Source organism: Nicotiana attenuata, unplaced genomic scaffold, assembly GCF_001879085.1.
Source record: "Nicotiana attenuata strain UT unplaced genomic scaffold, NIATTr2, whole genome shotgun sequence".
NCBI classification, from domain to species: Eukaryota; Viridiplantae; Streptophyta; class Magnoliopsida; order Solanales; family Solanaceae; genus Nicotiana; species Nicotiana attenuata.
Window position 1 is genome coordinate 102,495 of NW_017671599.1, and position 11,167 is coordinate 113,661.

The following is an 11,167-nucleotide window of genomic DNA, read 5'->3' on the forward strand; positions in this document are numbered from 1 at the left end:
TTTCATATTTGTATCAGTTTTTAACATAAAGATTTTCGGAAACACAGCCGGACTGTGCCCGCAAATCGAGGAGGGATAAAATGATGTGTTTAAAGCTTCAAAGCACAGAATTGGGTTCTAAAACATAAGATGACCTTTTGGGTCATCACAATTTAGTGCAGAACAAAATTCCTTTATTTGAAATACGAAAATAACTCGGCATAATACATTAGAGTACGAACCTCTTGCGTATTAAAATCCAACATAATATGCTAGGGTGAAACTCCATGTAATGTGAAATCTAGCATGAAATGCTAGAATTTCAAACGTTTACAAGTCAAAATCCATCATGTTATGCTGGAGTTTTAAAAAAGCAAAAAGAAAATGAGAAAGTGAGTCTTTGCCGCTTTTTGAGTGGGGATATTTTTGTCCAAATATTATTTCCGCCTAAAAAGTGGCTACATCTTGATTAGTTTGAATATGCGGCTAACTTGCAACTCGATTCGAAATATGGCAATTTCTTAATTTCTCCCATTCTAGGCAAATTTGGTTTCGTAAGACATTACAAATAACTGGGATATGTAAATAAAACACGAGAGATCCTACAGGCCATTTTCCGCTGTTTGAATCATAAGACAATGGCCTACTTGCCGTTAGCTGGTCCTAGACTCTAGGCAAAGCTAGAGGGAAATATGAACAGCGTTATAGCACACTAGTTGACAAATCCCGAGTTAGATTATGGAGTTGAATAATTTTCCAAAAAAACAAATGAAAGGCAATTGATTGCCAGAAATATTTTGACAGGAAATCATTTTCTACCAAGGAGGGAAATAACTTCCCTTGTTCAAAAGGCAAAAAAACCAGTAGAAGTATGCACAATAAAAATTACAAGCAAATTCAGCAATAGTATTTGTAGAATTTCTACATCTGCTTCAGATCATTTCCCAACCACTCTTCTATTTACCAGAAGAAAAAGGGACCAAATTCTGATACAAAATTATAGTGCAATAAAAGGTGATTCATATCCTTCTTATGTTTTCTGCACATGCAACACCAACTCACAAAATAATATATTTTCACCTCTAACCAACAGTGGTATTGCCTGTCTAAAAGCTTATACCCATGCTAAATAGCCAGTTTCACAGCCCAATCATTTGCTTACAACTTATAGCTAAGCTGAACGCAACCCTGCTGACATTAGAAGTTGGCATAGAAGCTTCAACAAGTCAAGGTCAAATAGAAATCACGATTCATGTTTCACACAACACAAAGAAATGCTAGTGCACACTGTCGGAGCACAAGATATTGAAATGCATGTGGATTACAAAGGAAACATCAAGCATAACACTTGATATGATCATTTATGCATCAACAATATCCCTACAAGTGGGAAGAGTTAAGCCAAGTGAAAACTTCATACCAGAAAATGCAAGAAGAAGAGGATGACATACTAGCTATAATCTCCATTATCCAGAATAAAAGAAAGGTAACAACAGTAGCAGTAGTAGTAGTTTCACACCATCGTCAGTCCTACTTAGAACATACAACACCAGCAACCCCAAAGACCAGTGGAATCTCACATGTCATAGTAAAGTCATAAGCATGCTTCAAAGGATTCAGCAGCATTAGACTCGTCAAGCATTTGAACTACTTGAGCAACACCAGCTGCAAGTTCCTTCTGAATGGCACCATCAGGCATATCAAATGTTCTCCTCCTAGCAACCGATATAGGCCTCCCGCCAGGTTGGGGGTCGATAACATCAAGCATTGCTTCTAGCTCATCCACCATTGACTTCTTTGCAGATCGCACCATTATATCAGCACCCTAATACAGAAGGAAAAGAGAATGATAAATGCATTTTTGGAATAAAAGCAAGAACACTAAAAATGGTTGAGGGCCAAAGATCTGCATAGCACATTGCAAATATGGAGAAAATGCGATCTCGTTATATGCAGACAATTGATGTCATCAACAAACTCCATATGGACTTTGTAGAGAAAATAAATATAGTGGATGATAATATTTCGGGTTGCAGTAGGAATCGTTTCATGCTCATCTACCAAAATACAGACCCAACATAATTTTGCGGATGTGAGGAAGCTACAGCACAACTAGCTGAAAGGTCAGCAAATTCTTGTTTCCCGGCTTCAATTCCAGGAAAAACGGAAGCATAGTAATAAATAAGCTGCATCCTTATTTAATTCGTTACCACTGCCTATCTAGTCAGATAAAGCAAATAATGTACCTTCTGAGGTTACCAGGAAAATCTAAAACGGAAATGCATAACAAAAATAGAAGCACAAACTGGTCTAAAAAGTAATTGCACCAAAGGTCGTGTTTATGTTGTTCCAAAGTCAGGCCCAGGCTTCCTATCTAATGCCTCTCTTATTGATGAACTATATGTACTGAAAACCATCCGATACCCCCAAATCCAACAGAGTTGAAAAAGAAATAAGAACAAGAAATGTAGAACCACTAAAAACAGGGAAGTTGAAAGGCCACTTCCGGGGATCAGACCATGCAAAAACTGATAAACATCTGAGAACTATAGAAAGTAACCACTTCAAAGTTGCAGAATTCTAGTACTCTATCCACTCCAATTTACTGATTTCTTTCAGTTTGAGACGTTCCAAAATGTTTGACACAACTCAATTAACATTATTTCATAAAATTTTCACAGCTTTCAAAAATCCAAATACATGTAACTATTCAAATTATAAAATTTGATGTTATGTTTTCTATCAGAGTAACTCTTCAACTATTACTTCATAATTTCTTTCACAGTCACTAATGTAACAAACTAACTCAAATCAACATCCTTAATTTAGTATCAAATCATACGTACGACATAAAATATAATGAACCAGAGTAAGTACAATTTAGATAGCTAAAACCCGATAAGCTAGTTGATTCAAACGACCAGCAACAAGAACCTATGTATAAACGTTTATTGAGAAGTGCGACTACAGGAAAGATAACACGAAATATGTATACCTCAATGGCATCGACAGTGAGAAGCAGCACAATAATCTTCTCAGAGAACCTCTGACGCTCCTCAGCATCACGGGCAACACGACGTCGGTAAGTGAAGTTGTTGAATAGAGCCCTTAGCTCCTTCAACTTAGTCTTGGAAATGGCCAGTTCCCTCAGAGCACGCAGTGCTTGCGACCTCCTAATCAAGTAAGCCCTGAAGCTCATCTGAATAGATAATGCTGCATCCTGTGGTGATATCTCCTTTCTCTTCCCCCTTCTCTTCTCCACCCTCTTCGCAAATACCTATACATCACAAAAAACATTTACCAAACAAAATGTAAGGAACCCACATTGATCAACAAAATCTTACTCCATCCATTTCAATTTATGATCTGTCCAAAAAAGATCTAAATATCTTTCTATATTTAGAAATTACTCCTATTAACATTTACCCTTAATGAAATGATATCTATGTCTTGTTTTAATCCAAATGTTTAAAAAAATCTTTTCTTTTCTTTCTGAAATTTTCTAAATTCCATGTTCAGTCAAAGGATATCACATATATTGCGATTTGCGAATTATCAAAAGTTAACCTGTCTTAAGACGAGGGCCCCATGATCGGATGGCTCTTCAATCTCAACTATACGTGCAGAACCCTCAGATTTTTCACATTTCTTCTTTTTGTTATCTTTCTTCTCTTTTTTCTCACTCTCAGAATCATCTCCGCCGGCATTTGATGCTTTGAAAGTGTACGTACGCGAATCCTCATTCTTCCCTTTGATCTCAGCAGTAAATTTGTAACTTTTATCCAAAGCACCCTTCTTTTTACCATCTTTGACCTCAGCAATCCACTTGTACTTCCGATCAACCCCGTCCTTCTCGGGGCTCTTGATCTCAGCCGTCCACGTGTACTTCCTCTCACCAACTTTCTTGCTCTTCTTCTTCTTCTCCTTCTTCTCCTCAATGAATAGCCGCTCGAGTTCAGAGACTCGGTCAGACAGACTCTGCAACTCAGTACCGAGTCCGACCCGGCGATGAACCCGGCGAGTGGAGGTATAAAAAGCGGTTCTTTCGATTTGGATCAGATCAGTGATGGTATCAAAGTCGTCAACGGGGGAGGTGAGATCGAGGAGGGTAGTGGGTGTGGGGCAAAGGAGATCGAGAGTGGAGTCAAGCTCATCTTCAATGTGGAATGAGGGGTTTAGGAGTAGGGTTTTGGGGCTGAGAAATGAGGATTCTTTGAGGAAGAAAGAAGGAGAAGGAGAGTACTCAATAAGATTAAATCTCCTGAAACGGCTCATTTTGCGCTTGAATCTAGCAACCCAAAGGAAAAAAAGTTGTAAGCTTTGAAAAAAAGAGTGATAAAGATGGAGGATAAAATATGCAGAGGTTGGTTTATTATTAGGGGAGAAAGAGAGTCAAGAAGGGTAGAGTAAGAGAGTGACAGGAGGGGTAAGATTGGAATTTGATGGAGATTAGGGGGAAGCAAGTTGTTGAGTACTTTGTGGGGACGATTAGTTGATTCGTTAAAATCGCCGCGCACGGATATTGTATTGACGTATATGTCCCTGAAAAAGTTAGGAGTTTGCGCATAGACAAAAGAATCTTTAGATTGCGACCAAGGCATGTGGGGTTTCAGACTTTTAGCTGTTAAAGAGAAGCCGATATGATAGATAACCAATGGAATTTCATCAGACAAATTAAGTGGAGTAAGCTTTAGACTTTGGAACTTTTGATTTTAGTTAACATCATATCCTAATATTGAATCAGCTCTCTTTGTTTCCCATGGGCTTTTATTTTGCTTTAGTGTAGTAGGTGGCAATAGGATCGCACGTGGGATACAGTTTAGAGTTTTGTCTTGTTTAATTAATATATGATCATTTAAGAAATGGAGATTTGCGTGAATAAAATTTGGCCCATCTACATAGTCAAGCTACGATGGTCCTAAGTGAATTGCAACCTCTTACGGCTGGTTTCGTACGAGGGATCAGGAATTATTTTATAATTAAATTTGAGATGAATATACTTATGTTTAATTGAAATAAAATTAAAATATAATTAATCCCGGAATTAGTTATTCTAGGATTGTAGTATTTTTTATCCCTATAAAAAGGTAAAATAACTAATTCCGGAATAACTTGTTTCCAACCAAACGATCCTTAAAATGGATTTACTGTTCTAAGTTACTAGTATGGTTTTAATATCAGTTTGTCACACACCATCCCCTTCGTGGAGCGGTTTTTTGCCCAAAAAAAAAAAGACGAGGAGAAATTCAGTCCCATACCGAAAAAGTGAAATATACGAGATTATAAGCGTAAATTGTTCGTGGCTAAATATGAATTGAGACGAAAACTTTATTCAGTCCATTGTAAAGAGTCTATCTTTGTAATAATCAACACCATTTATTGCGCTCGAACAGTTAAACGACAAAATATTCCTAGTTTTCCCTTACCCAGATATTTAGAATTAAGATTACTAAATAATACCTTATCACATGCTTTCTTTTTTTCTTTTGTTTTCTTTACTCGTTGTATTAGCCAGAGCTCACTTGTGAAATTATACTGGATTGTTGTTATTGTATAAGCCAGAGGGAGTGTTATGAAAATGACTTATCATCTAACTTGATTTTAAAAATTAGTCCAATTTCTTTTATTTCACCGAGATTTGTCCAAACTTACACTACTAGAAATTCGGCCAAAATCGACCGCGGTCAACCGACCAACTTCGGTAGGGCTTTTTTGGGCAAAAATGCGGAAAACTATTTTAGCATCCCGCGAAGTTTACTTTTTAAGAAACCAACCGAAATCAGTCAGTTTTTCACATAAAATAAATTAAAATTTAATATTCAAAAAACCCATCCAAAATTGATCGGTTATTTCAGTCAGTCATTTTAAAAAAGCGACTGACTTCGGTCGGTAATTTTATATTTTTAATAAAACCGACCGAAATCGGTCGGTTATTTTCGCGCGAAAATGTAATTAAAGAGTACATATAAATTAAAGGAAAGTCTTAAACCAAAATGTACCAATAGTCTCGTGGTAGAATAGTATCCTGCCACAGTACGTACCCTGGTTCGAGTCTCAGATGGTGCATTTTTTAATTGCATAACTAAAAATACCAACCGAATTCGGTCAGAAAATGCATAACTAAAAATACCAATCGAATTCGGTCAGAAATATTTTCGGCAGATTTTTTCTTTTTGGGTTGTTTGTTAAATTACCGACCAACCTAATTTCGACGGATTCAAGTCGGTCAGAAATCGGTCGATTTTTTCAGTTTTTGGACCGATTTCGGTTGCTATTTCTGGACGGTTTTAGGCAGTTTTCTAGTAGTGTCAATACTTTCGGCAGATTTTTTCTTTTTGGGTCATTTGCTAAAACTAATTACTGACCAACCTAATTTCGACGGATTCAAGTCGGTCGAAAATCGGTCGATTTTTTCAGTTTTTCAACCGATTTTGGTCGGTATTTCTAAACTGTTTTAGGCAGTTTTCTAGTAGTGTTAATTTATTTGAGATTATAACAGGAGGAGATTTGGGTTCAAAAAAGACAACGGTAGTGATAAATGAGTATGTCCTTTATTTGTGATTATATATCCTCAATTGTAGCTTAAGTAACTTATTTGATTAAACTACTTAGAACAAGCAAATACACTTCTTGAGACAGTTGTTAATTATTTCTACGGTATACTACGACGAGATGTGATTCGGATGGTGAACTTACGCAAAGATGAGATCTACTCGTGTTGAAGAAAGGTTAAATCGAGATATAACTTAATCAGATCACTTACTCTTAAGTGAAAAAAGAATTTACCCTTTATCATTTAGGAGTTTGCACATCACGTTTCAATACCGATATGGAAATTGGAAACAGCCAAAGAGCTCTTATTGAGCCATGATTGTACCGTAAATATAGAGGCCAACATAGGAATGGGAGGAAACAGCAAGGCAGTTACATTTAGTTTTGCAAGTGTATAAAAGAAGAAAAAGGATCTAAAATATTCAACAAAAAATGATGAAGCAAGGAATGGGAAAAAGAGAAATTGATGGGGAGATGATTGTTTACCCTAAAGATTGGATAACAATTAAAGTTGTAATGTAGTTTTAAGAACACGTGATTTCACCTAATACCAATTGATGAATATGAAGATCAGTAATAGAAATTAACAATGAGTGTTGAAACGTAATTCAATCCTCGAGCTAGAGTGCCCTCGAACTGGTCGGTACCCGAATAGTTAAGAAATAAGCAAACTGATGAACAAGAATATAAGCTAGACAGAAAATGTTGTATTGCTTTGATATGTATGAATATAAGATGGTTACAAAATGATTAGAACCCTCTTTATATAGTAGATGAATCCTATCTATGGTACAATTCTAATTACGGATGTAAATCCCATGATTAGTCTAAACAACCACCCTTGATTGGATGTGTTCCGAGATTTTCGCCATGATCTTCGATCAGTCACGGATATCTCGCCTTTCCGTTATTATGCTGTCATCGATCTTGCCCGTTGTTTGTCCCATTTGGTCTCGATCACCACTGGCCTCGATCTCAACAGGCATCTCGAACCCCAAACTCGGTACCCAGTCTTCGTGCCTCGGTCTGACCTATTACGGGGTCGATCTTCGATCCTTCACCCTGGTCCCGGTAAATCACTAAAATCGGGTGGGCCCGATTTAGCCGTATACAGATAGTCCCCTCGTTTTTTGGAGTGTAATGACAACAAACGAATTGAGGCTTCGAACTTGCCCTCTATTTACCATGACGTAAGCATCGTGACGTAAGCGGCAGAGGTGACCGAAATATCCCGTCGATTCATATATCAAGGCATTAAATGCCTGTCAGTTGCTGTCGGCAACTATCGGTCTGAACCGTCATTTTCATTCTATAAATGCGCTTTCCTTCTCTTTGCCCAAACTTTACTCTTAATCTCTATTCTAATCTTCAAAGCTCTCTGCATCCCCAAGTTTCCCACCTTAAATCTTCTAGCTTCATTTCTAACTTCCTCTCAAATCTTAAGATTCCTTAATCCCCGTTCTCTATTATTCATAAAAATGGCCAAAACATCTAAGGTTGTTCCTCAGAAAGAGAAAGCTTCTTCGTCCCAGCTTGCCGGCGAGCAACCGGTGACGGAGCCACACCCTGAGGAACTCGTTTCGGGGGGGGGGGTACGTTATTACTCTGATTTTAAGGTCGAGAAGACCTCCTCGATTCCGGGCCGATGCGAGCCTATGTCGAGGTATATATGCATGATCACTGCCGGCCTTCTCAAACAAGTCAAAAAGGACTGCAACTGGGTCGGCAAACATGTGGTGGTGCCCTCGCATGGGGAGTCCATCACTACTTAAGGGTTTCTAAGTGTTTACACTTGCCCTTTCACATTGGGTCCTTTGGACCCGATCATCGTGGACTTCTGGAAGAAATATGAAGTCTCCCTTGGCCAAATACACCCCTCCTTTTGGAGGGTAGTGATACTGCTCCGTTATTTCGTGAGCCAAGTCGACGGGCTTCCTTTCACCCTCGACCATCTCATACGACTATATAGCCCCCAACTTTATCGAGGGGGGCTGATAAAGCTTCAGCGCCGGGCCTCCAAGGCGGCTTTCTCGAGCATAGACGAGGACATGGACCGGGGCTGGATGGGCCGATTTATCCGATTGAAGACCTCGGACCTGATCCAGGCCAAAAATATGCCATTTCCGCAGAAATGGCATATGAAATGTAAGTATAACTCCCCTTTTCTAACTTCTGCTTTATTATCTTCACTTACTTTTTCTGATTAGCATTTCATTTGATGCAGTCGTTGCTTGGATGCCAGGTGTTATTCCCTAGCTCGAGAACTGGGTCAGAATCTTGGTGTCGAAATCAACACATGCCGAACACGCAAGGCGTGATTTGGCGAGAGGCCGATGGGAGGCCCGAAACCACAGTAGGTTTTCATACAACTCGATAATTCTGCCTTTTGCTCGTATTTCTACTATGATCTCATTTACCCTTCTCTCGCAGGTCTTGGGAAGGATGCATTGACGAGGCCCCCTTCTGGCGAGGAGGAGGACTCATTCCCTACCCCGAATCCGGCAAAGGAAAGCAAGAGGAAAAGGGCTTCGACCTCTAAGGGGCCAGAGCCTAAGAACAAAGTGACTCGAAAGCCTAAGAAAGACGTGAATCCCCTGTCCGCGAAGTCAGTTCCACTCCTAAGAGAGGAGGAGGAGGAAGAAGAAAGTTCCGGTATGGTGGCTCGAAAACGAGCCAAAATCGAGGGTCAAAAGGCCACCAGATCAGTCGAAACCGAAAGTATCCTGCCTCGATCTGACGAAGCCCAAGAGGGAAATTCAGTTGGAGTCCCTGAGTCAACTGGAGCTGAAGGTACCTCACCCCGAGGTGAGATAGCGTCGGAAATGGCTGCGGGGGCCGGTCCTGAGGCTCCTCAAAATGAGGAGAGCGTTTCGAGAGGCCCGCCTGGGGAAGTAGAAATAAGAGACTCCCTCCCGCTTCCTTCATTCTTGGAAGGGGAAGTTCGGGAGGCTCAGGCCATGAAGACTCCTCAGGTGGAAGGCGCCCTCGGAGGGGAGGACCTTTTCCAATGTTTTTTTTGCTGCGGTCGACCATGTCGCTGGCTTGAATGACTTGGAGGTACCGAGGAGGAGCTTGGACGAATCTTACTCGAGTTTCAGATTGACCAGCCAATTTTTGGCCCCCAGTGTTAATCCCGAGTACAAACGGACTATCATTATTTCGATCTCAGAGGATGCACGAGTTTTTGCCATCCCCGTAAGGGTGGCCAGTTACCTTTAAGGTCTGGTCACCGATGAAGATCAAGCTCTAATGGATGAGGTAGGAGCACGTGTCTCTTCAATGAGGCCCATCAAGCTTTGAATCGGGTAAGCCCTAACTTTCTTTGTTAACACCGGTCTTCATACTTTTGTTTTTCTCTCCTTGCCTAATTCTTTTCCTTCTATTTGTGTAGGCCTCTGTACTTCATCATGAGGCTTTCTTTAAGTCTCAAAAAGAGTTGAGACGATATGAGGCTGAAATTCAAGGGCTTACCGAGGAGAAAAATGCTCTCAGGACTCTCGGTGAGCAAAAAGAAAAAGAAATCGAAGGCCTCCGAGCTGAGCTGGCTGTGGCCCAAAAAGAACAAAGAGAACTGACCGAGTAGGTAAATAAAGTCTTAGTCTTATGGCCTCGATTTGGGAGTGATGGCTAACGATTCGATCTCACAGGTTCAGCGGCTGCACGAAACTATCGTGCAACTCCGAGGAGAGGTAGATGTGGTAAAGGCAGAGACTATAGTGTGGAGGCAAAAGATGGACCGCCTTGCCTCAGATAAAGAGGCTGCTCGAGCTCAATTATCCTCAACCGAAAGCCAACTCCAAGGCATGGAAGAGAAGAACTTAGAACAAGCCAAGAAAATTGAGGAGCTACAGGCTCAGTTGGACACAGAGCTTGAAGTGGCAAAATTTGAGGCTAGGACGACTAAGGACGATGTTGAGGCGATCGTGGCTGTCTACCGATCTGACGCTGAAGTCGCTCAAGCTCGAGCAAAAAAAGTTGCCGATGCTGCTCAAACTCGAGCATACTGGGTTGCCGATCATGTCAAGTGCCAGTCTCGAAGAGAGACTCTTGAGGAGATTCACGCTCGCGGCTTTGACCTTGCTGCCGAGATCAAGAATGCGAAAGACCTTGAGGCTGAAGCCAAAACGTTGCTCTCTTCTGATGATGATGATTCCGGGAGTGGAGAAGGCTCTGAGGACGAAGATGTTGCTCCTGAAGAAGATTATGTGTTAGGATCTTTTTGTATATTCTGATCGGGCCATGTTGCCCTTGTAAATAACCTTTTGATATATAAAAGGTCTTTTCTTTCCCTTTCCGTTATATCTTCACTTTATTTTATTTATGCCTTATGAAATTGCATTCACAGGTCAGAGGTTTGGACAATTTGGACTGAAACCGAACTAGTGTCGAGTGAGTACTTTCTCGAACTCGAAGTATGATAACCTTTAGGTCGTAATTAAGTGAGGATGATCCCTCGAACTCAAAAATAACATGGCCCTTAGGCTTTTGAATTAGGCCGGTATGGCCTTAAAGTAATTAAGTGAGGATGATCACTCAAACTAAAAAATAACATGGCCCTTAGGCCTTTTGAATTAGGCCGGTATGGCCTTAAAAGAATGGTTTTTTCCCTTTTCGGCTTAAAAAAGTTAATCATATA

At 40.3% G+C, this 11,167-nt stretch overlaps 1 protein-coding gene across 1 annotated transcript; it reads right to left on the bottom strand.

The window, feature by feature from the left end:
* Window positions 1-1,196: 1,196 nt before the first annotated feature.
* On the bottom strand, window positions 1,197-4,690 carry LOC109209208 (BAG family molecular chaperone regulator 7). Its single transcript, XM_019372431.1, has 3 exons — window positions 3,547-4,690; window positions 2,975-3,256; window positions 1,197-1,804 (listed from the first exon to the last, which is right to left on the bottom strand). Exons 1-3 carry the CDS (start codon window positions 4,252-4,254, stop codon window positions 1,574-1,576), a joined length of 1,221 nt encoding a protein of 406 aa, XP_019227976.1. The 5' UTR covers window positions 4,255-4,690; the 3' UTR covers window positions 1,197-1,573.
* Window positions 4,691-11,167: the final 6,477 nt, after the last annotated feature.

Bases quoted from the DNA above. Each gene is read 5' to 3' on its own strand.
- LOC109209208 (XM_019372431.1), bottom strand. From the start codon at position 4,254: ATGAGCCGTTTCAGGAGATTTAATCTTATTGAGTACTCTCCTTCTCCT. The intron at 3,257-3,546 runs GTTAACTTTTGA...TGTGATGTATAG, and splicing joins GGGCCCTCGTCTTAAGACAG to GTATTTGCGAAGAGGGTGGA. The intron at 1,805-2,974 runs GTATACATATTT...CTTCTGTATTAG, and splicing joins TCACTGTCGATGCCATTGAG to GGTGCTGATATAATGGTGCG.